This window comes from Coptis chinensis, chromosome 7 (genome assembly GCF_015680905.1).
Source record: "Coptis chinensis isolate HL-2020 chromosome 7, ASM1568090v1, whole genome shotgun sequence".
Classification (NCBI taxonomy): Eukaryota; Viridiplantae; Streptophyta; class Magnoliopsida; order Ranunculales; family Ranunculaceae; genus Coptis; species Coptis chinensis.
In genome coordinates, this window is record NC_141462.1 from 4,862,282 (window position 1) to 4,888,710 (window position 26,429).

Sequence of the window (26,429 nt, forward strand, 5' to 3'; positions counted from 1 at the left end):
AATCGATGCGAATACGAAGTTGATCCCGAAGATGACGGACAATCCTGTCTCCGGATTTCCTCAGTTAGTACCATACTAACAACGTGCTCAAACTTCAACTTGGTCATTCCCGCAGAGCCACTAATAGCCGCCATAGTCGCATTCCAACTTGGAGGCAATTGTCCAAGTATCGCCAAAGCTAGCACCTCATCACTAAATGTAATTTCAACTGACTCCAATTGGTCCTTAGTTTGGTTGAATTCATTTAGGTGATCCTTGAAGGAGGTCCCCTCCAACATTTTCATGCTAAATAGCTTGGTGATCAAATAGACTTTGTTTGCGGCCGAGGGTTGTTCATACATCGTAGTGAGTGCCTCCATGAGAGACTTAGCCGTCTTCTCGGCCTTTTAATATTGAAGGCTACCGACTTGAAAAGACTCAATCGGATTGTGGCCAAGGCCTTTCTATCTTGCAAATCCCATTTATCTTGTGGAATCTCCTCAGGCTTCTCACTTATCAATGTTTCCATCAAATCCTTCTGATAGAGAACATCCTCAATTTGCATCTTCCAATAGCCGAAGTTTGTTCCGTCAAACTTCTCTATCTTGTAGCTTTCCTTTTCGGTCGTCATGACTTTACTGAATAAAAAAACCACGGTGGAGAACCTCTCAGAGGAATTTCCTCAAACACCCTGTAGCTCTGACACAGTCACCTATGCTCCGATACCACTTGTTGGGAGATTTCACTAGAAAGTCACACCTCAATCTAGCTACTTTCTATCCCAAATGATTTCAACTTGGAGATCACACCAAGGAAATCACCCACCCAAGACTTTGGTAGTTATCACAACAACCTCAACAAAGCAAAACCACTACAATATCATCACAATTCATAGCAACAATAATAATGGAAGTAACAATGCAAAGAGACACAAAGATTTAGGTGGTTCGGTAAATGTTACCTACATCCACACACAAGAGCCGAGTTTCCTTTATAACAAAGATTGGAGAGTTTACAAGAGATCAAGAATCAATAAGAAGAGGCCTCACTCAAACCCTAGCTCAACAGAGCTCCCATAATACCCTAGAAATGAATCTCTCAAAGTTGTACCTCAAAACCCTAATCTATTTTCTTTATATATGTGTACATAGACAAAGGGGAAGTAAAATGGGCTTGGGCCTCAATTTCGAGCACGAAGCTGCTGGGTATAGGTGGCTGGCCCTCTTCAATAGAGCTTGAGCGAGTCCGCCTTAGGTGAGCGGTGGCCTTCTTCAAACGGTCATGCGAAGCTGATAGATATAGATGATGGCAGCCTCTTCATCAGAACCAGGGTGAGTGTGGTATACGGACACCGGAGCAAAGCTCGACGGTTCCAACAAACCCAACACATTTTATGCTAATACCTGCCCGAACATATCAAGAATTGTTAGAGGTGTTATACAATAGGCTCTGCAATCAGATGCTCGTATTGGTGCAAGCCTTATTCGACTTCATTTCCATGATTGTTTTGTTGATGTAAGCTCTTAATTACTTCATGAAAATTATTTTTTTCATCAATCTATAGTTTTATGCCAAGAGTTAGATCTGCAATTAGATTATGATATATCATGTTCCTTGATCTACTATTACTTTTAAATTTGTTAAAGGGAAAAAAATATTTCTCTTCCTTAGTCCTTAGCTTGTATCTCATTCTACCATTGATACTAGACTTAAATATGTGCTAATTAATTGTATCTCAAGAAAGTTAATAGTAGAAACTGCCTTTGGTATAAAAAAGTTTTTATGTAGTACCAATGCAATCAAAAACTTCAGAAAGCGGCAAGTTTTTCCAATGATTCAAATAGACTCGCATGCTGTAAGGTACTATTGAATATCTGTATCTGTTTATTTCATAGGGTTGCGATGGATCACTATTGTTAGACAACAGTAGCAGCATACGGACCGAGAAAGACGCTGGTCCCAATCTTGCCTCTGTCAGGGGTTTTGGCGTGGTTGATAACATCAAGACTGCAGCAGAAAAGGCTTGCCCTGGTGTCGTCTCTTGTGCTGACATTCTTGCAATTGCAGCTGAAGCTTCTGTTTCTTTGGTATGTCTCAGCATTTATGTATCAACACGGTATCCTGGATGATAATGTTTTACCAATATTCAATTCATGTTTGTAGGCGGGAGGTCCTTCATGGAACGCATTACTAGGAAGAAGGGATAGCAGGACTGCAAACTTTGCTGGAGCCAATAGGTTTCTTCCTAGTCCATTTGAAGTGCTAACCAATATAACTGCAAAGTTCGCAGCTCTGAATCTAAGTGTCACAGATTTGGTAGCATTGTCTGGTAAGAATTATTTATGTGCATTTTAGAAACCACAAATGGTAAATCCGACATGTTAGAGCACATGGCGGCAATGTAGGCTTAACACAATTCTTGGTTATTTGCAGGAGCTCACACATTTGGACGTGCACAATGTTTTACATTCAGTAATCGCTTGTACAATTTCAGTGGAACAGGAAATCCTGACCCAACATCAAACTCTTCGTACCTAGCTATTCTTCGTCAAATATGTTCGCAAAATGGGAATAGAAGCATTTTAACCAATTTGGACCTTACCACGCCAAACGTGTTTGACAGTAACTACGTGTTTGACAGTAACTACTTCAGCAACCTCCGAAGGAATGAAGGCCTACTTCAATCAGATCAAGAATTGTTTTCAACTAATGGAGCTGCCACTGTGGCCATTGTTAATAACTTCCGTGGAAATCAACGCAGATTTTTTGCAAGCTTTGTGCAATCTATGATTAATATGGGCAATATTAGCCCATTGACGGGAAGAAATGGAGAGATTAGATCTGACTGTAAGCGAGTTAATGGAGCTGGTAATTGGGTTGGATGGAGCTCCTCTTGAACAAAGCTAAGAAATAATCATAAGTTCACGATCAACTGCTGGTTCATGAATAAATTTACATATTCTGTAATGTATATCTCGCCAAAATAATACAGGACTGTATCTACGTACACCACTTTGATTATGATATAAATATCAGGACTTTGATAGCTACTATCGATTGTAAATGACAATGGGTAACTAATTGGAATTTGTTAAAACATAAACATTAAGGAAGGTTACTTGGAATTGTTTTAATAATTCATTCAGTGATGGGGCGTAAATAATTAATGAATATAATCGGATACTAGATATTGGATGAATGTTTAATTTTAGATTTTATACATTACTAAATCTACTTGAGTATTCTACTCGAGTGTATGGAGTGGCTGGAAAGTCGATTAAGATGAGATGTAGCTGACCTAGTTCCTGATCCTCTCTCACTTTGTTGTAGGTTTCCATTTTTTTAAAAATTTATTTCGAACTTTAGCTCGAAAGAAAATTTGTTTGTGGTTTCCTTTTTTCAGCGTCTCCTATGTTTTTTTTTTTTTTTTTGCCTAACACAAGTTTTGATATGATTGTTCCCAATTGCTCATACTCTTTGTTGCTAGTTTTGCCATGTCTTGTTATGCCTACTTGTAAGTCTGTTTACTATTGCTGCATGAAACATTAGGCATAGATGGACCGGACGCTATGAAGCTCACCTTTGGGATAAAAGTACCCGGAACCAAAACCAGAATAAGAAAGGAAAACAAGGTACAATATGTTAATGTTTCTTTTGATCCTTCATACACGCACCCATTCATTGTCTCTTGGATTCAAGTTGAATCTAATACTGAGATCGCAATTCTCCTGTTCGTGCGTGCATGGAAAATAGTTGGCGATGGGCTCTCTCTCCAGTGTACTTGGGTATTTTCTAAAGAAACAGATAACAGTAAGTTGTTTTTATTAATTTGCTTTAAGTGAAACTGTTCGACTTATATAGACTCCATACAGAAACAATCTCTGGAGGATATCTAAGAGTTATCTCTTAAGTTGTTACAGACAATGATCTCTTAAGTTGTTACAGAAAATGGGATCTGGCGACACTTGTATAAGACCAAGTCTTCCAAGTCTTTGAGTGTTGTAGATTAACGACCGGTGTGTTACGTGCTCTATTACTCCCCTTCAAACTTGGCGTGGGTTGGAGCCAAAGTCCAAGTTTGCTTTTAAATCCTTCAAAGGCATTTCGAGTCGAGGTTTCGCGGAAAATATCCGCAAGTTGTTTTCTTTGAAGGAACAAATCTAGTAACGAGTGTGCTTGAGAGCAACTTTCTCCACGAACAAAATGATAATCAATAGCTATGTGTTTGGTTCGAGCATGGAACACTTGGATTGATTGACATGTGAAGTCTTTGAGATATTATCACGAGAATAGAACTTGTGGTTTTGATGGAAAATTCCAAGGTCACGTGGGATGAAAGAAATCCATGTGAGTGAAAGAAGTTGTAGATGCCATTGCTCGATATTCGGCTTCCGCGACCGAACGTGATATGGTAGGCTGCTTCTTAGCACTCCGGGGAGATACAATTAGACCCGAAAGGTACGTAAACCCGGTGGTAGATCGTCTAGTAAGGGGCACCCGACCCGGTCCGGCCGGAAAAGGCATAGAGATCAAGGCTGCATTGGTTTGAAAGTATCGCATAAAACCAAGAGAGATAGTTCCTTTGATGTAACGGAGTATTCTTTTAACCATCTGGAAGTGTGCATTGGTAGGTGCATGCATATGTTGACAAACATTGCTCACAACATAGTTCAAATCAGGTCGTGTCAAGGTGAGATACTGAAGTGTGCCGACAATCTTTCAATACTCGGTAACATCATGATAGAGAGCTTCACCATTTGAAATGAGAGCAGGTTTAGCAGCCATAGGAGTAGATGTCGGTTTGCAGTTAGTCATCTTTGTATTATGAAGCAAGTCCAACATATATTTTGTTTGAGATAGAAAGAGTCCATCTTTGAAATATTGTACTTGTACTCCGAGAAAGTAACTGAGAGGGCCAAGATCCTTGATGGAGAATTGAGCCCCGAGTTCTGCAACAAATTCATCTAATAAAATATTATCGTCACCAACTAGTATTATATCATCAACATATACCAGTAGAACCATGATATTAACACCATTGTTGAAAATGAATAATGATGAGTCAGCTGGGCTGCATCTAAAACCATACTCAATGAGATAAGAACTGAATCTGTCAAACCAGGCTCGTGGAGCCTGTTTTAAACCATACAACGTTCGTTGGAGCTGACACACATGATTTGGCAATAGTTCATCTACAAAGCCAGGGGGTTGCTCCATGAAAACTGTGGTTTGAAGATGTCCATGTAAAAAAGCATTCTTAACATCAAGTTGCCGGAAATTCCAGCCTTTAACAGTTGCAATGGTGAGAACAGTCCTGATAGTAGCAGGTTTTATTACCGGACTGAATGTTTCGAGAAAGTCGACTCCTTCCCTTTGGTTATAGCCTTTTGCTACAAGTCTTGCTTTCAGCCGATCCAATGAACCATCAGAATTGAGTTTGGCTCTAAACACCCACCGACAATCAATGACATTCATGTAGAGTTGTCGTGGAACAAGTACCCATGTCTCATTGTGTGAGAGAGCATTCATTTCTTCTAGCATAGCAGAATTCCATCCTGGGTGACTAAGAGCACTTTTTGTGGATTTTGGTGTGGTGGGGATAGGAGGAGTAGTAGCAAGTAATCCATGCCGGGTTTGGTTGGGCGAATAACGTCTTTCATCTGAAGTTATCATTAAGTGCGGTTATGCAGGCCTAGGAAGGGTGGAAGAAGATATGTGTACTGGTCTTGGGGATGTTTGAGTAGTATTAGGTTCATTTGGAGGTGGATTATTTTGAGATGGAATAGGTGGTTCATTTTGATGTGGTATGATAGGCGACTGTTCAGTGGGTAGTGATGGATTGATAGGAGCTGAATTAAATAGCCTAGCAAGTTCTTGGCCAGCAGGTGAGCACAATTGAGTGGGAGGATTTTTGGAATGAGTTTCAATAGGATGCAACCAATTTTGAAAATGAGTTGTGTGACTTGTGTCAACGAGTGTATCTTGGGATTGTGAGGATTGAGGCACCGATAGCCTTTGTGTTTAACACTATAACCCATAAATACACAAGGGAGAGATCTTGGTTCTAGTTTATCCTTTGTATATCCTCGTAGATAAGGATAGCATATACTGCCAAAAGTTCTAAGGAAATCATATGTGGGAGGTTTTTGATGTAGTAGATTATATGGAGTGGCCATGTTAAGAGTTGGGGAAGGCAATCGGTTTATTAGAAATGTGGACGTGTTAAAAGCCTCGACCCAATATTTCTTAGAACTCGACGATGAAACATCTAGCTAAGCCAAGTTCAACAACATGACGGTGTTACGGCTGCGCTACGCTATTTTGTTGAGAGTGCACAGGCATGATAGTTGATGAATTATGCCTTCACCACTAAGATGATCAAGGAACTCTTGTTTCAAGAATTCACCTCCATTATCATTTGAAATTTTTGATTTTCTTCTCAAATTGTTTCTCCACCATCGGTTGGAACAATAGAAATATCTTGTAAAAGTCAGACTTTTGCTTGATAGGATAAAGCCATGTATATCGCGAAAAATCATCAACAAAGACAACATAATATCGAAAAGCCTTGATTAGATAAACTGGTGCAAAGCACCCCAAAGGTCACAATGAACTTTAAAGAGTGGTTTAGAAGACCCTCTTGCTTGATCGAAACAAATGGGAGTTTGGAGCTTTTACTCATCTCACGGCTTCATACATAAGCCAAAAGAACTTTTATTAACGAAATAGAGTTATTCTTCTTAAGAAAAGCAATGATTCGGAATGAGGGTGGCCTAGCCGACCGTGCCAAGTACTTTCATCGTAACACTAAATCTATTTGAGAAGAAAGCTTTAGCTTTGGCATTGGCTAAAACATATAGTCTGCTTGTCTACTCCCCGATGCCATCACTGGTTCGCTTTTTCGATCCTTAATCAGAAAACCATTTTTGTCAAACTCAAAATAACACGGATAATCAGATGTTAATTGAGAAACAGAGAGCAACTTCTTCTTAATATCAGGTACCACAAGAACATTTTTAATTTGTAATAAAGAGTTATAAGTGGCATCACCAGTATGTGTGATGGGTAGACGATCTCCATTACCAACCATAACATAATCAAATCCAGTATATGGTTGTAAATTGCAAAGAGTACCTGGATTATCAGTCATGTGTGATGTAGCTCCAGTATCTGGAACCCACTCGCCATCATTAGAGTCATTCATATGGAGAGCAGCTAAGGCTTGTGGAACGTTCTCATCTTGAAAACTGTTATCGAATCGGTGCCAACACTTGAGAGCATTGTGTCCTCTTTTGTTACATATTTGACAGAATATGATAGCAGGTTGAGCAGCAGGAGGTTGAGCCTGAGCAGGAGTAGGATTCCTTGGTGCTGTAAGCTGTGACCTGTTGTTATAGTTAGGCCTATTGCTAGTCTGTGTAAAGCCACGACCTCTAGAGCTAAATGATGATGAGCCACGCTCCCATTGAGGTCGAATGTTACGACGTTGCCCCACAAATGCCACATTAGGATTGACATTTTCAGAAAAGATTGACTTATTTCGGAGTTCATGACTTTGCAAAAGTGGAATAAGATCAACATAAGATGGAACTGGAGGTTTTAACATAGCAGTTGCAAAAGATTCATACCTTGGTCCAAGAGTATTAAGAAGCCAGAATACCTTTTTATCATCAGAGAGTGGCTTTCCAATGGCATTTAACTGATCACATATAGCCTTGAAGTCCTTGATATAGTCAGATAAAGGTGTTGAATCCTTTTTCTTCTCCTGAAGTTTGAGAAGTAGTTCGAACTCCCTAGCTTGAGAACCTTGAGAAAATGCATTTTGTAATGCAGACCATACATCATGTGATGTTTTCAAACCAACTACGACTCGAGCTTCGAGAGATGGTTGCCGTTATCCATGCTTTTACCAATCGATCGGTGCGAGTCCATGCTGCCAGATCTAGATTCGGTATTATATTGGTGTTGTTAGCATCAGTAATCTCAGTATACGGTGGAATTGTATTACCTGTTACAAAACCAAGTAGGTCTTGACTTTCAATCAATGACAAAACTTGTGTTTCCCACAGAAGATAGTTTGTAGAGGAGAGTTTAAGAGAGACGAAATTGGCTACATTGAGATTTGCTGGATACGGATACTTTGGTAGTGATGTGTTGGCCATTGGCTGAAATTTTTAAATGAAAAAAAAAAAAAACAGGATCTTACTTCCTCGTTGGAGACTATAGAAGTTCTGATACCATAAAGAAACAGATAACAGTAAGTTGTTTTTATTAATTTGCTTTAAGTGAAACTGTTCGACTTATATAGACTCCATACAAAAACAATCTCTGGAGGATATCTAAGAGTTATCTCTTAAGTTGTTCTGCATAATGATGATCTCTTAAGTTGTTACAGAAAATGGGATCTGCTGACACTTGTATAAGACCAAGTCTTCCAAGTCTTTGAGCTGTTGTAGATTAACAGACCAGTGTGTTCTGTGCTCTATTATTTTCCATACTCCCTTGAGCTTTGATATTTGTCAATTTTGTATTTGGTTTGAGTCTCGTATCAAATAAATTTATTTCTAAATCGCAGTTTTCTGTGATCGTGATATTTTGTAGGATCATATGATGATGAGGAGGCTGCCAGCTAGAGCATACGATCTTGCTGCTCTAAAACACTGGGGGCAGTGGCGGAGTCAGGAATTTGTTCCAGGGTGAGCCGGTGTGAGCACTACAAGTTTGCAACACAAATTAAATCGTTTGTTTACACGTCGATTTGCTTGTTTTTTTAATGAATTTTAGATAATTATTTTTTACGTAAACAAACAATTGTTACTTTATCCAAAGATTAACATACTTGTTATTTTTGTGAAATCGGGCATAGTACATTGATATGTTTGTTAAAAAAAATTGTATGTTGATACAAGTGTTAAGAGAATCTAAGTACGTTGTATGTTTATGTAATTAAGCCTTTATCCAATCATCAATTTACGTTAATTTACATAATAATGGAGATTTCCAATTTTGAAAGTGTAGGATCACCACCACTAGTAAGCTAGGTTAATTAGTTTATTGGGCTAAATAATATAATTAATTAGATAAGATAGTTCATTGTAAGTATTTGTTACTCTAGTCTTATTAATTTATATATAATAATTTTTGAAGAAGTTGTCTATCTTTAAATCTTTATTTCCCTTTTTTTCCCTTTTCTCCTGTTAACATGTGAAATGTCACCTGTTCTAATGTCCATTTCCATATGCTTCTTAACAATTGGAGGAGCATGAGTGATAGGATAAGGCTTACCAGGGTAGTTTTCTTTTTTGCACATGCAAACGTTTTTGTTTTTGTAAATGCACTTGTTTTTGTAAATGCACGTACAGAACTTTAGTGGGTGTGAGTGTGGACCCATATGTTCCCATAGATAAAACATATTGAAATCAATTGGTGGAAATTACCATATCCCCTATACACACCCAATATCAGCAAAGGACACACCCAATATAATATCAGCAAAGCAGAGGTTTTATTCTATGGACAAAAGAGACAATAGTGGGTTATTGGTCAAAGTTTTTTACCAAGACTGCAGCAAGTACTAGTAGTATTTTTTTTGGTTGGAATCCAGGGTGAGCCATGGTGTACTCTGGGCCCCCTAGCTCCGCCACTGACTGGGGGACCTGTGACACTCATTAATTTTCCAGTGAGCAGAAAACAGATAGTTTATTGTGTTATGTAACACTAGTGACGACAGAATGCCTTAAAAGAACTGATCGAAATAGATGGTCTTGGTGTCAATATACTAAAGATAGATGACACTCAATTTGGTTCTCTCTAATATTGACTTCCCAATAAAATCAACAAATATATCCTGAACTCTTTAATTTATTGGAAAAATAGTTTAGAAATGAAGTTCCTTGTATTAGGAATATGTAGACATACAGTTGTCTAAAAACCATTTAATAATAAATGAGAAATTGTTTCTAGTGTACCTACTTGAGTAGAAATAATGTGACTTACATATATTTTGAACTTAGGCTTATGGTGTATATAAGTAATATTTTTTCTAGAATGTAGTTTATGTAACTACCGTAACCGAATTGGGCTTATGTGAAAAGGTCACATGTCTTTTCAAAACATATATTTTTTTCGAAGAGGTGCTCAACTCTTTGAATAGGTGCATGATCTTCTATAAAACCAACCAAAATCATAATTTGAAAAAGGATTTTGGAGACAATCATTGCTTAGAATTTTTTTTGTGCATTCTCTCTCTCTCTATAAGTCTTCATTTTAAATTATTCGAGTACAAACACAATGTTGTGTTCGTTGAGTCATTTGAATTGGAGTGGTACATTCATAGAATTGAAATCCGTTCTATCTTGTGAGACAATTGTACGTTCATCCACCTTGAGCACCGAGAAGGAGCAAATTTGCCATAAGGTCGAACCACGAAAAAGATGTTATTATGTTCATATATAGAAGTGAAACTCAACAACTACGGGTGTATACTAGCAATGGTGGATACTGGCCGATGATACTCATTTGTTAATCTCAGAGTATGTATCCGAGCATATTGGATTGAAACTCGTAGAATGTAATAACCGCTATATGAAAAGCTTGAACCAAGAAGCCAAACCAGTGAAAGGACTTGTTTTGGAAGTTGACATTGAGATGAACAATTGGCGAGGAAAGGTGAACCGGCCTTTTGGCAGCTCGATTAGACAAGTTTCAAGTCATTCTCGGAATAGACTTCTTGTACGTGCAAACAAGGTAGTCGTCATGCCACACTTGTGGGGAATTGTGTTCCAAGATTCCCATGATGATTACTTTGTTCCTACAGTTCGTAATACACAAACAAGATAGATTCTATTATTTCTGCTATTTTAAGATATATGTACGTAAGTATTCATTATTACACCCAAGAGTTTAAATAAAAATGTTTGCTAAAAATATTGGTGTGTCAATATGCTAATTAGCAAATATGGGGCAATGGAAGTGTTTAAGCACTATAAATATAAAGATTGTGTCTTAACAATGCAAGATGCCTCATAAGAAAAACTGAAAAAGTACATACGTTTAATTGGTTTTTCAATTTATTGACTTTATTTTTCATGAGAAATTGGAAAATGTTGGGGATTATGTATCTCTTTGAATTAATCAATTCAAATTTGAAAATTTGTTGAAGCATTACTCCAAAGACATCAAATGTGGGGGTGTTTTACACCTAAGAATTAATTAGGCGAATGACATACTAATAATCAATGAGTGTGATGTGTTTATGTTAAGCTGAACACGTACTCAAAGAGGATATGTCATTAAATGTCTTATTTAGGTGGATGATATGCTAATCAATTTTAGGTAGTAATATGTATGTCATATAGAAGCTACCAAAGCAAGCAAATGTTGTCCAGTAAGTTTGACATGAAAAATTTAGGTGCTGTGGATGTTATTATAGGAATTAAGATTTCTAGAGGATAGATGGAATTGGTCTATCACATTCTCATTATATTGAGAAAATATTTGGTAGGTTCAAGAAGTATAACATCACTTCAAAGAAGACATCATTTGTCGTAAATCTTCATTTAGTCAATTTAATACTGGTGAAGTGTATTCCTAATAGAGTATTCTCGTACACTTGGCAATTGATGTACGCCAACCATGAATTGCATAAGACTTGACATAGCATATTAAGTAAGCAAGCTAAGTCGATATACGAGTAATCCTGATAAAGTGGATATATATGTCTTTACTCTAGAAGGTGTAGAAGTTTCAAGGAGATCCTAAAAGAAAATGTGCATTGCTAGGTTCACAATGGAATTTGAATTCATTGCATTGGACAAATCTGAACAAGAAGCTAAGTGACTTCGTAATTTCTTAGAGGATGTTCCAAATTGGGCAAAACCTGTGCCTATAGCCTGTGTACATTGTGGTAATCAATCTGCTATTGGTAGAGCACAGAGTAACAAACATAATTAGTAAGTCTAGATATATGCATCGCAAACATAATACCATTAGACTATTGCTCTCAAATAAAGTTATCTCAATTGACTATGTAAGGTCAAAAAATAACAGTGCGTGCAAATCCGTTGACAAAATGTTTAATGAGGGAGCAAATTGAAAGATTATCAAGGGGAATGGGCTTGAAACTACCTTTGAGAATATCAAGAGTCCTCATAATGGAAAAACCAGCCTAATTGATTGGAGATCCCAAGATCTAAGTTTGAATGACCAACTGAATTATGTCTATGACTCAGTTAGCACTGGAGAGTAATACTACACTAACCCATTCCAATGATAAGACAGTGCATATATATCTGCCACGAGAACCATGATAAGTTAAGCTTTTAATGATTTACTATATCTTGGACAGTTATGTTATCCAAGTGGAGTATTGCAGGATACTCTTTCTAGAAATCACTTATGTATGTAAGTGTGAAGTGGGGCTGCTTCTATGAGAATTTTAAATGCAAATATCTCATAAGCACTTTCTGAAACCAAGAAGTGTTCAAGGCTTTATGAACACAAACGTGAAAACCAAATGTATTCGAAAAGGTACTGTGTGAAGATGATTGTCTACGTTTATACCAAAAGCTGACAGTTCAAGGACATTAATTGAAGTCTAATGATCGTCCTATTAAATTTGATTGTCTTTCATTGTGGCAAGTTCAAAGCCGCCCATGCTATATTTGACCTGATGCGGTAACTTTTCATTAGTACTTGAACATGTGTCTGCATATTTTTTTGCATTTTATAAAGCCAATTTTACACTCATGTGGGGGTATTGTTGGAAAAACGGTTTAGAAATAAAGTTTTTTTGTGTTAGGAATACATAGACATATAAAGTTGTCTAAAAACCATTTAATAATGAATGAGAAATTGTCTCTGTGACTTATACTTTGGGATTAGGTTTATGGTGTATAAGTAATATTTCTTCTAGAAGGAAGTTTATGTAATCACTGTAACCGAATTTGGCTTGTGTGAAAAGGTTATGTGCCTTTTCAAAACATGTATCTTTTCGAAGAGGTGTGCAACTCTTCGAAAAGGTGCATGCTCTTCTATAAAACCAACCGAAATCATATTTTGAAAAAAGATTTTGGAGAAAATCATTGCTTTGATTTGATTTTCTGTGCATTCTCTCTTTCTATAAGTCTTCATTTTAAATTGTACGAGTACAAACACAATGTTGCGTTCGTTGAGTCCTTTGAATTGGAGTGTTGCATTAATTCATAGGATTGAAATCCGTTCTATTTTGGGAGACAATTGTTCATCAACCTTGAGCATCGAGAGGGTGCAAATTTGTCTTAAGGACATAGTCATATGATCATCACTAGCTAGGCTCGGATTTAATCATTAGTAAATTAAGTTCATTTGTTGAACTAAAAAGTTTGTTCACGATATATTTGTTATATCAATTTGATTTTTTCTGTTTACTTAACAATGAGCTGAGTATATTTTTGAAATAAAGTTTTATACACTCTCAAGCAATGACATTAAGGAGACTTTGTTCTCAAATGTAGTGATCAATCTGTTAACATGTTAGCTGTAGTTTGTATGAATTTTGCATTCTTGTTCTTATAAATGATGAGCTCTTTAAATTTCATTGAAAAGTTGTTGGCTGTATATCATTTTAAACGTTTATATCCTGAAAAACATATGGCACTTGACTTGGTTATCTCTGAAATCGGCTTCTGAGAGGATACTTAAAAATTTCTTAAGTTTCCCAGCAAGTAGACTTTGACCAATGTTCTGTCCAGAATGGTGATCAAGTTTATTTGACATATTCTTTTTATTTCAGTTGAGAACTTTCTAAGCAACAAATTAAGTTTTCCTGCTTGCAGTTGTGTACTTTATGGATCATGAACTTTCTAAGCAACAAATTAACTTTTCCTGCTTGTAGTTGTATACTTTATGGATCATGTTTAGTAACTGATCTGTATACGAACTCATCAATACTAGATAATTTTTTACTGCAGATTAGTGGTTATTAAAGGGATTGATATTAGTAGAGTAGTTTTGCTAGATTGTTTTTGTTTTGTTTTCACAGCCTTCAAAGTGTCAATCGTCAATATTACCTTACTCACGAATTTCGTGTGTATAATTCGAATAAGGTGTTCGTCCAACCTTAAAACTAGGCTGATGTCACAACTGAAATATAGATGGTTTTTTAAGCATGCTGAAGTTTATACGGGCTACCTTACTGTTTACTGATGTTGGTATTTTTTATTTATTTCTATTGGGGTAGTAGTTGATTGTAGTAAATGTTAATTTTTCTGAAGTCTTAATCTTTTTTTTTTTTTTTGATTGGTAAGCCTGTTTTTAAATGAGATCAGTAACTCTTTGATGTTGGCGGGCTTCGAGCCCAAAAGTTTTACCGACTTTGCTAGTCGGCACCTGCTGAAGTCTTAACTTCTTCTAACAGGAAAGTATTTTAGCTTTAAGCTCTGCTAATTATGTGGAATTTTACAAGTTTCTAATTTCAAAAGTTAAACTATGGTACTTGCAGGAAAGCTGAAATAGGTGGAGATATGAAGACAAAGAAGATCTTTGTTGGAGGGCTACCTCCCAATTTGACAGAAGAAGGATTTCGCCAGTATTTTGAGACATATGGGCATGTAACTGATGTTCTGTACAATGAGAATCCTCAGCATCTTCTGGGATTCGGATACATATCATTTGATACTGAAGAAGCAGTAAATAAAGTTTTGCACAAGCCCTTCCATGAGTTGAATGGAAAACTTGTGTTGGTCAAACGTGCTTTTGCAAAAGATGCAAATCCAACCAGTGAAGGCAGTCCAATGGGTGTTGCAAATCCGAGACTTGGTAATGCTGGAGGTCAACCGATGCCCTGAGGAGCCCGTATGACGCCCATTCATGTGATCCCAGTATACCCTTTGCAAGTTGTCGAATTGCTAAGGATCTCGCATTAGGTGAAGCCAAAGACGGAAATTTTGTATTCTCACCTTGTTCAATTCAACTTGCACTAAGTTTTTTTGACAAATGGTTCCAACAGCTCAACCTTAAAGGAGTTGCGCATGTTTCTAGAAGCTGAAAACCTGAATGATCTGAACTCAGTTGCTACAAAACTTATTGATACACTCACTGGATCCACTCAAGGTGGTCCAATGTTATCTTTTGTTCCTGGTGTTTGGATTGAACAGTCTTATCTTTTGGAACAAACCTTCAAGACTATTGCTGAAACTGTGAATTGCCAACACGAGGTTAGTCAGTTTTTCTTTAAGTATAGTACTATGCATTTCGTTTCTTTTTAGTATCTATATTTCTAAAATAAGCATTAAATTGACCAGGAAAATTTGTTAGGATTCTGGAGGAAAATAGTAACTTGGCATTAACTCATGAAGTTAGAAATTTTCTTATGGTTTTCTTATTCTTCTCTATTTTAATTGTTGTTAATGTTTGATGTGACTCTAACATTTGATTATGTGGATGAAGGCAAAAGAAGTAACCGAGAAAGTGAATAAATGGGCTAAAGACGCTACTAATGGACTCATCCAGTCAGTTCTACCCCATCCTTTACTTCCAACAACCAGATTTGTGCTCGCAAATGCACTCTATTTCAAAGGAAGATGGAGTCAATCCTTCAATAAAATGTTTACCAGGGACTCTAAATTTTTCTTACTCGATGGAAATTCTATGGAAGTTCCTTTTATGACCAGCCACGAAATGCAGTTTATCAGTACATTCGACGATTGCAAAGTTGTTAGACTACCTTATAAGAAGAGTATTGCCCACAAAGCAGCTTTTTCCATGTATGTCATACTTCCCTACAACAGATATGGTTTGTGGCCTCTTCTTGAGAAGGTTGGTTCGGATCCATTGTTCTTCAAAAATCATTTACTTTCATATACAAAATCTGTTCCCGTGAGAAAATTCATGATACAAAGTTCAAGATCACATATAACTTTGAAGCTTCTACGGTTCTCAAGGGCATCGGACTGAAGATGATTTTCTCTGACCAAGCAGAATTTAATAAAATGGTACGTGGTGCAAAGCCTGCTATGGGGCTTAAAGTTTCACAGATTTGCCACAAGTCTTTTTTTGAAGTTAATGAGGAAGGAACCGAAGCTGCTGCTGTTACTGCAATTTCTGGGCCAATGGGTTGTCTTAGCCTCCCGCCTCCCCCTGTTGATTTTGTTGCAGACCGTCCATTTATGTTCCTGGTGAGAGATGATAAAAGTGAGATGGTATTGTTCATGGGACATGTAATTAATCCCTTGTTGGGGTAGGTACCTCATCTCAACTTCTCAAGTATTATTGTTCATTCTAGGGTGTTAAATTCCGAACAAATATCTGTTGGCTGTTTGTTTGATGATGCCATTGGAGGGCATTTTACCTTTACTAATTTGACTATGTAAGAGCAGCTCTAGGTGGTGGTAGCATACTCTTCAAATTTGAAGAATGCGACCACATAATCTGGTAGCAAATTTCGACCAACTCTAGGTGGTCGCAAATTCGTGGTCGCAAAATTCATTGGGGCCCACCCTGCGCGACATTAGTATTGGCCGATACCATTATTCATCGTCATGGCGATAAGCTTGGTAATCGGGCGCCAAGATTACTAATGTCGCGTGCTATGTTTTTTATATAATGTCGCGACGGTCGGACTTTTGTCATTTTACAATTTTTTTTTTTCAACTCAAATCACTCTAGTTAATAGGAAAAAATGAGTTCAATTGACGAATCCGTCTATAATAACCAAACACGATGGAGTGGTGGCGGTAAGGAAGAAGAAAACGATTGTATCGTTTGGGATAATCCAGTGGTGATCTAGATGATGAACCAACCACTTTGGTTTGGAAATCAAGGAGTCGAGGTCGACGATCCATTCTCGCTTCAATATCAAAAAGTCGATTTTGAATTTCTGCGGAGGCTATTGATTTCACCATCTTAGGCGGTGTCTAAGAGGTTTCATGATAGGCATGTCTCAAGAGTTGTTCTTGAACAACGGTATGTATTTTAATTTCATAAATTGGTAGTAGTAGTAGTTAATTTTAGTAGTTTAATACATATATATTTTTATTTTTATTTTTTAATTTTAGTTTCATTTTCGCATTACATCGGAGATGTGTTATGTATCGGGTTCGGTGCACTCCACGTGCGCTTAAGATGTGGTGGGATGATATTAAGAAAGTTGGTGCACTTGACCATGTTAGAGATGCAATTTTAGCGACTCTCTTTGCTCATCTAGTTGACATCCCTTACAATAAGACTGACATTAGGGGAGTTATTAATGGTTTAGTTGAGAGATGGTGGGATAGTACACATACTTTTCACTTCCCTCAGGGAGAGTTGGGCTTCACTCCATTAGATTTTTGCATGATATCTGGTTTGAGTATAGGATTAGGTAATCCGTTGAGATCTAGCACTGAATTCCAGAGTTGTACCCAAATGATGACTTTCTTCCCTTGTCTGACCGAGGAGTCATATGACAGTGCTGGTGTTAGGATTTCTGGTATCAAGGCTGCATACATTACACCGTTGACTACTGATTCAGGATTGCAGTTTTTGATAGATTATTTGTCACTTGATTCCGATGATGGTCAAGCACATATTGATGAGTATGTAAGAGCTTTCTGTATGTATTTGATGGGTGTCTTCTTTTTTCCTTCTGGCCATTCCACGATTAACTTGGAATATCTAGCTAACTTTGAGCACTTGCATGAGTTGGGCGGTATTGATTTTGGTGGAGCCATATACCGTCATTTGTTGCGTTGTTTAGATAGGGCTTCTCGACAGTGGTGTTGTCGACGTAGTCCCCGGATGGGAGGGTTTGTCATTCTCTTAGAGGTATGGTTTTATGAGTATTTCCGTCTTTGCAAATCCTATCCTCACGAGTATACCGATGATGAGGCCTAGGGCTCGGGGCTTGGCACAGACCTTGTCGATTTCGTCGACCCGGTGAGATCGGTCATAACATAACTTCGTCCGAACCCGGATCGAGCTTAGCATAATGTGCTTCTATTGTTTGGAGGCCTTAGAGGACATCTGTGCACATCGGCGTGAATGATATGAGATATGCATTGTTCATTTTCATAGGAGGATGGTATTCACTTGTGGGAGTGATATGGAGTGGTATTTAAGGAATAGATGTTATAGACATCTCACACCATACTTTGGTATCCCTCCCGATCCGCTACCCATGTATCAGAGGCTAAGGACATGACCTTAGAGCAAGTCCTCGAGAAAGCGTGCATTGGACTTGGCTCTGAGGGCTTCGACCTAGTTACATTGCAGACTTATGAGCAAGTACTACCGTTCTTGGTTTAGGGTGTCTATTGGTCATTTGCTCCCATGTATGTAGGTCGTCATGCAACATTCATACGGTTAGCAATTTGGGTGTCGGGCGTGAATTCAGATTGGCCACCGTCCACGGCCGACGTTCAGCCGTTTGGGTACACATTTGTTCAACAAGAAGATCCCCTTAGTCGAGTGGCCTTGGGTTTTCGGTTTGAAGCGATCCGAAAGTGGCGGACGATTTACCGACCCATTTCTTATATTGATGCCACTCATTAAATGCGGTTAGAGAGCGACCTTGGACATCTATCTCGGTAATTATTTTTATTGGGTTTGTTTTATTATTTTGGTTTATTATGAAAATGTCATAAATTATTAATGAATAATTATTTCGGGATGACCCACGCATGAGATATGAGACAAGCATCCGTGTAAATGATGGCTTGCGGCTCCTCGGTATTCGCTACGGTGTTGAGAGAGAGACTTCTTTCCCGGCTCATGTGGATTATGACGATTTGCAACGCCAGATTGATGAGTTACATGCTCAGATTGATCGCACAAGGGTGAGTTCATCACATCATGGACAGACGGAGAGTTCAGCACAAGGACAGTCGAGGAGGAGTTCACGGTAGAGGAGGCGTATGTAGGATAGTCTAGGAGGTTGTTGTATGACGATTATTATTATGTTGTGTGATTTAGAATTGTTCATTTGATCATTTTGATATGTTGTGTGATTATTATTATGTTGTATGATTTAGAATTTACTTCATGTAATTTATGCAAATGAATTACAATTTTTATTAATAGAACGACAACTAATATATTATTGCAAAAACATAAAATAAAAATAAATAAATAAAAGATAACTATTACATATCACCCTTATTACATACTACTAGATAACTAATACATGATTACAACAATCAATGTCGGTCACCCCTAATGCTCCATAGATGCTCGACAAGGTCGCTTTTAAGTCTATCATGTATAGTCTTTGATTGAACTCGTAGAGTCCCTTCAATGTAGTGTTCCCGAGTAGGTGGGATCTGTGGTTGCCCTTCTGGATCAAGAATGTACCTCCTCATTTCATAATTTTTATTCTTAGCTCCGATTACCATATTGTGCAATATGATACATGCTCTCATAACAGTACCCATTGTCTCCACATGCCATAATTTGCAAGCTTTTGCCAAAATACCAAATTTAGCTTGCAAAACCCCAAAAGCTCTTTCAATATCTTTTCTTGCAGCTTCTTGCATCGTTGCGAACCACTTCGTCTTTAGAGCATTAGGGTTTGAAATTGTTTGTATAAATGCCGCATAGTCAGGATAGATACCATCATCTAAATAATAACCCATATTATAGCTATGCTGATTTACATCAAAAGAAATAGGTGGAGAAGTACCATTGATCACGTGCTCAAATACCGGCGAGTTGTCCAACACGTTGATGTCATTGTGTGACCCTGGCATCCCAAAGAAAGAATGCCATATCCACAGGTCTTCGGTTGCAACAGCTTCGAGAATAACAGATGGTTTTCCAGAACGACCACTGTAAGCACCTTGCCATCCAGTTGGACAATTATGCCATTCCCAATGCATACAATCAATGCTTCCCAACATACCCGGCCATCCACGTGTGGCAGAATGTGCAAGCAAGCGTTCTGTATCTGCAATATTTGGCCTTCGCAAGTAGACTGAACCGTACAATTTGATAATTGCATCACAGAAATGCCTCAACGCCTGGTTTCCACTTTGCTCGGAAATGTATAATTGATCGTCAAGTTGATCAGACACCGTGCCATAACCAAGAATACGCAAAGCTGCAGCCACCTTGACCAGAGGATCTATACCAGGTTTACCAGCATTGTTAACTTTAGGCTGAAAAAACTTAAAATGAGTCTGAATATCGTTGAAGATGTGAAGAAATAAAGATTTTTTCATACGAAAGCGCCGTTTGAAATCCTCTTTCGGAAAGATAGGACGATCGACGAAGTAGTTGTTCTTCAAGATTTCCAAAGTCAGAGCATATTTTCTATGTTTAATTTTCGACCCTTCTTTGAACCACCATGTGGTGCCTTCGGAGCATGTACTTGTGCTTGTGTAAGTACAGCCAAAGTGTGTTTCATAAGGGGCATGACGTTAACAAATTCTTCATCAAGACTATCTACCGAGTCTTCCGCTGGAGGAGATGAAGAAGAAGACGACGATGAAGATGAAGATGAAGATGAAGATGAAGATGAAGATGAAGATGAAGACTAAAGCGGAAATATCTCATATACTTCATGATCTATTTTTTCGCAATGTGTGTGTTGTTTGTTAAGGATTGATGTGAAATGGTTGAGTTGTTTGATACAAATGTTTGAGTTGAGTGTGTGTAAAATGAAGAAGGAAATGAGTGTAGATATAGAAGGTAGAAATCCGGCCATTTTTTGCCCGTTGGAGCACGCGACATTAGGAGTGGCCCGCGCCAGTAGTAGTGGCGCGCGACAATGGTAATGGCGCGCCTTTGTTGTGGTCAAAGTCAAAAAAGTTGTGCGACATTAGTACTGGCGCGCGACATTACTATTGTCGCTCCGCATCCGCATCCAAATTGCCAAATTTGCGAACAAGCAAGTGATGCGACCACGAATGCGACCACCTAGAGTTGGAATTCCGGGAAATTCCGACGCATTTCTTCAAATTTGAAAAATGCGACCACGAATACGTCCACCTAGAGATGCTCTAAGTATCTACTTACCCGCAGAAAAAGAAAAAGGGAATTGTTGCTTCTGATTCCATCCGTTAGCCTTTAATTTGAGGGTTTTGAAGCTCATAGACTTCTTTAGGAACTCAACTTGTCAGTTGTAATTCTTGATTTGTGGCATTCTGTGTTCATTGTAGGGTGTTAATTTAGCGTATTTGTGATGATATGCAACCTTGGTCTATTGATTGATTAATCTTTGTTTACAAGTTCTTCTGCGAATTGTTTTTGAACAAGGAAATCCGCAAAAAAGTTTTAGTGCTAAAACTCTGCAGGGTTCTTTTTAGTCTTAATCTCATTCATAGAGAACAGATCCAATCCTGAATTAATTTATTTTTCCGGTACATAACCTGATCCTAATACCATAATAATAGGTAGAAACTAGATTTTGGACCCGGGCATACGCCCGGGATCTATTAAATATTTTGTGTGCTGAAAAAGCTTTACAAAATGTCTCACACAAATTTTCGAATCAGAATATATTTTTATTAAAAATAAATCAAAATCGTTAATGAGCAAATGATTATGGTGCATAAGTACTTGGAAACTAAGGGATCAAATTGAGATAGCATATTCACTTTGTGGTTTAGGATATTAATCCGTAATTTTTAAATAGAATTATCTTAAACTTCGGTCTAGCTTGTATAATAGTTTTCTTAGATTTATAGTGATTTAGCGGCAAATTTTGAATCGAATATATTTTTATTGAAAATAAACCGAAATATGTTAATGAGCAGCGATTATGGTGTATAAGTACTTGGAAACTAAGGAATTAAATTGAGATAACCTTTTCACTTTATGGTTTAGAATATTAATCCATAATTTTCAAATAGAATTATCTTAAACTTAATCTAACTTGTATAATAGTTTTATTAGATTTATGGTGATTTAGCTGTAAATCATTATCATTCAGCTTATGTACTAATGTGTACAAATCACTAAAACAGATTGATTATTTTCATATCATCAAAAAATACACTACTCTCATTTGAAAAGATTTATCACATGAACGTGTCCTATGAACGGGTGTCATTATATTAAATTATTCTAAAAAATATTAGCAACTATGCATAACTATGAAAAAATAAAAATTATATTAATTACTCATTTAAATTTCTTGCACCATTCTCTATAAAAAGGAAGCACCAAACCTTGATAAAACTCATCGACTTCTTTTTATTGTTAGGTTTAATAATATAAGTTTGATTAAAGTTTTGTGAGAATGTCCAATGTGGCCAAAATAATATTGAAGCTGCTTGAATAGCAAGACATTCCCAATCACAATAAAAAAAATTATAATAAATACTATTTAAAATGCAAAACTATATTTGTCGAGACATTTATTCTCTCTACATATAATACAAATATGTTTTAGGGTTATTAGTTCAATGCATTTGCATCAAGTTTTTGATTTTCCATTAATTATATATTCTTTGAGATTAGTTTAATGTAGTACGTTGCATCCAGTTTCTAATTTTTCATTAATTATTCTTTAAGGCTAGTTCAATGCAGTTGCATCAAGTTTCCAATTTTCTGTTAATTATTATTTGAGGTTAGTTCAGTGCAATTGTATTCACTTTATGATTTCCAGTTAGTTATTCATTAAGGTTAATTCAGTACAGTTGCATCCAATTTTCGATGTTTCGTTAATTAGTCTTTGAGATTAGTTCATTGTATTTGCATCCATGTTCCAATCTCCCGTTAATTACTCTTTGAGGTTAGTTTAATACATCTGTATCCAGTTTCTGATTTCCTATTAATTGTTTTTCTAGGTTAGTTCGATAGTTTACAATTTCTATCTGAGTTTACATATATGTAAAGTGGTCTGTTTTTTATAAATTCACTTTCGTTTTGGGTTCCTAATTACTCGTAATTATTCATGTGAGAAGGCTAAAAAGTGGACATTTATGTTTTGAGGTCGGTCGCGATCGAGTTACATCCGACTTCGATTTCTAGTTAACTATTTTTTTGAGGTTATTTCAATGCATTTGCATCAATTTTTTATTTTCCATTAGTTAATCTCTTGATTTTAGTTTAATGCAATTGCATCCAGTTTTTTGGTTTTCCGTTAATTATTCTTTGTGGTTAGTTCAATGCAGTTGCATCCGATTTCCGATTTTATGTTAATTGTTTTTTGAGATTAGTTCAATGCATTTGCATCAAGTTTTCGATTTCCCATTAATTATTTTTTGAGGTTAGTTCAATGCAGTTACATCAAATTTATAATTTCCCGTTAATTATTCATTAAGGTTAGTTCAGTGCGGTTTCATCCATTTTTCAATGTTTCGTTAATTAGTCTTTGAGATTACTTCATTGCATTTGGATCTAGTTTTCAATTTCCCGTTAATAACTCTTTAAGGTTAGTTCAATGCATCCGCATCTAGTTTATGATTATTTATGCTTTGAGGTTAGTTCGATACAATTATATCCGGTTTCTGATTTCCCGTTAACTATTCTTTGAGGTTATTTCAATGCATTTGTATTTAGTTTTCAATTTCCTACCAATTATTCTATGAGGTTAGTTCAATGCAGTTGCATTTAGTTTTTTATTTTTTGTTTATTATTTTTTGAGTTAAGTTTAATGCATTTGCATCAAGTTTTTGGTTTCCCATTAATTATTATTTGAGGTTTGTTTGATGTATTTGCATACTATTTCTGATTTTTCGTTAAATATTTTTCAAAGATTTGCATCCAATTTCTAATTTCCCATTAATTATTCTCTGTCGTTAGTTTAATGCAATTTGTATAAAGTTTCTAATTTCCCGTTAATTACTCTTTGAGCTCAGTTATGTATTTTAATCCAGTTTTCGATTTCCTTATAATTATCTAATGTGGTGTGTGTAATACCAAGTTCTCTTGATCCATCAGTAGTGTCATTGCAAACATGACATAAAAGTAAATTATGCTTAATTTACTATGTGGGATCATCGAAGATTATTCAGTTTTTGATTTCCAGTTAATTATTTTTTAAATTATGCATGACTCACTATATGGAATCGATCTTCAAAGATTATCTATGACGGGTGTTGTTTATATTAATTATTCTGAAAAATATTTGCAAATATTGAGAACTATTATATATTAATATTATATTTATCACTAAACCAAATTTCTTATAGCGTGAAAACCTCACTCTCCATTAAAAAAAAAAAAACTTGCATTTGATAAAATCCTTCAACTTCATTTTGTTGTTTAATAATAGAAGTTTGATTGATGTTTTGTGAGATTGCCTAATAAAGTGAAGTTCATATATATTGAAGCTACTTGAATATGAAAAGAGATAAGATAAACACCATTTTAAATACAAAACTATATTTATCGAGACATTCCCACAACATATAACCCAACTATGTTTTGAGGTTAGTTCAATACATTTGCATCCAGGTTTATGATTTTCCGTTATTTATATTTTGAGGTTAGTTTAATGCAGTTGCATCCAATTTCCAATTTCGTTATTTATTTTTTGAGATCAATTCAATGTCGTTGCATCCAGTTTCTGATTTATCGTTAATTATTTTTTTTTGGTTAGTTTAATACATTTGCATCAAATTTCCAATTTCCTGTTAATTGTTCTTCAAGGTCAGTTCGATGCATTTTCATCCAGTTTTTTATTTTCCGTTAATTATTCTGTGAGATTAATTTAATGTATTTGCATCCAGTTTCTGATTTCTCGTTTATTATTTGATAAAGTTGTATTTGCATATAGTTTCCGATTTCCCGTTAATTATTTTTTAAGATTAGTTCCACGCATTTGCATTATGTTTCTAATTTATAATTAATTTTTCTTTGAGGTTAGTTCAATGCAGTTGTATTCAATTTCCGATTTTCTGTTAATTTAATCTTTGATGGTTAGCTCAATGTATTTGCATCCAGTTTCCGATTTTATGACAATTATTTTTTAATGTTAGTTTGATGTATTTGCATCCAAGTTTTGATTTTCTGTTAATTATTCTTTGAGGTTAGTTTAATGTAGTTGTATCCATATTCCGATTTTCTATTAATTAATTTTTAAGATTAGTTTAATGCTTGTATTTGCATCCAGTTTCCGATTTTCCGTTAAATATTATTTGAGGTTAGTTCGATACATTTGCATCCAGTTTTTGGTTCCCCATTAATTGTTTTTTTTTACGTTAGTTTCATTCAATATTATACATATTTTAAAATATTTGTCATTATTGCTTTGTCGTTATTTTTTTTTTTTTTTCTATTATATATTTTGTGATGTTATTTTTAGTATAATTGTTACGCTGCGTTAAAGATATATTGAAATAAGTCGGTGTTTTATCATAGTCTCATAGACACTAAAATTGTATGATTTGTAATATGGAATTAGTTTCTACAAATCACTTATTTTTTAGCAATTTTTTTATTTGATCAAATATATAAAAATTAGAACAATAAAAGTGTTTGATTCGTAATATGAAATTACATTCTACAAATCACCTATTTTTTAGCAATTTTTTTTTTATTTTATCAAATATATAAGAATTGACAATACACTCAAACTCTCCAAATATAAGAATTAGAAATACACTCAAACTCTCAAAAGAGCTCCAAATATAAGAATTAGAAATACACTCAAACTCTCCAAAGAGGTTCAATGTAGGTAGGATTGTAGGCTATTAGAAAATATTATCTTTCATATTATAGTGCCACATAGGATAGAAAAAAATCTAACTCTCATATTAGAGTGACACATAGGAGAGAGAAAATCCTCCTTTAAAGGTCTCTCTTTTAGTATATAGACTAGATTTTGGACCCGGACATACGCCCGGGATCTATTAAATATTTTGTGGGCTGAAAATACTTTACAAAATGTCTCACACACATTTTTGAATCAGAATATATTTTTATTAAAAATAAACCGAAATACATTAATGACCAACGATTATGGTGCATAAGTATTTAGAAACTAATTAAGAGATCAAATTGAGATAGCCTCATCACTTTGTGATTTAGGATATTAATCCGTAATTTTCAGATAGAATTATCTTAAACTCGATCTATCTTGTATAATAGTTTTATTATATTTATGGTCATTTAGCGGCAAATTTTCGAATCAGAATATATTTTTATTAAAAATAAACCGAAATACGTTAATGAGCAGCGATTATGATGCATAAGTACTTGGAAATCAAGGGATCAAATTGAGATAGCCTATTCACTTTGTGGTTTAGGATATTAATCTATAATTTTCAAATAGAATTATATTAAACTCGATCTAGCTTGTATAATAGTTTTCTTAGATTTATGGTGATTTAGCTGCAAATTTTTTAATCAGAATATATTTTTATTGAAAATAAACCGAAATACGTTAATGAACAGCAATTATGGTGTATAAGTACTTGGAAACTAAGGGATCAAATTGAGATATTCTATTCACTTTGTGGTTTAGAATATTAATCTGTAATTTTCAAATAAAATTATTTTAAACTCGATCTAGCTTGTATAATAGTTTTATTAGATTTATGGTGATTTAG

At 35.8% G+C, this 26,429-nt stretch overlaps 2 protein-coding genes and 2 pseudogenes across 5 annotated transcripts in view; 2 read left to right on the forward strand and 2 right to left on the reverse strand.

Moving 5' to 3' along the window:
• Positions 1-16,320, reverse strand: part of LOC147485428 (F-box protein At1g30790-like) — an 81,549-nt gene extending 65,229 nt beyond the window's left edge. The window contains exon 1 of one of the 2 annotated variants that reach the window (XM_086572403.1): positions 16,090-16,320. The gene's annotated coding sequence lies outside the window, so the exon portion shown is untranslated. The remainder of the gene's footprint in view (positions 1-16,089) is intronic. The other variant, XM_086572404.1, reaches the window with a different exon arrangement.
• Positions 32-3,029, forward strand: LOC147485433 (peroxidase A2-like; annotated as a pseudogene). The gene is made up of 5 exons (XR_015202731.1): positions 32-67; positions 1,342-1,494; positions 1,875-2,066; positions 2,143-2,308; positions 2,413-3,029. The product of XR_015202731.1 is annotated as a peroxidase A2-like (transcript).
• Positions 14,861-16,239, forward strand: LOC147485434 (serpin-Z2A-like; annotated as a pseudogene). The gene is made up of 2 exons (XR_015201967.1): positions 14,861-15,173; positions 15,406-16,239. The product of XR_015201967.1 is annotated as a serpin-Z2A-like (transcript).
• Positions 16,321-18,138: 1,818 nt separating the features above from the next.
• LOC147485435 (uncharacterized) lies at positions 18,139-20,150 on the reverse strand. Its single transcript, XM_086573519.1, has 2 exons — positions 19,587-20,150; positions 18,139-18,192 (listed from the first exon to the last, which is right to left on the reverse strand). The coding sequence occupies exons 1-2, from the start codon at positions 20,148-20,150 to the stop codon at positions 18,139-18,141; spliced, it is 618 nt and encodes a 205-aa protein (XP_086429645.1).
• Between the last annotated feature and the right edge of the window lie 6,279 nt (positions 20,151-26,429).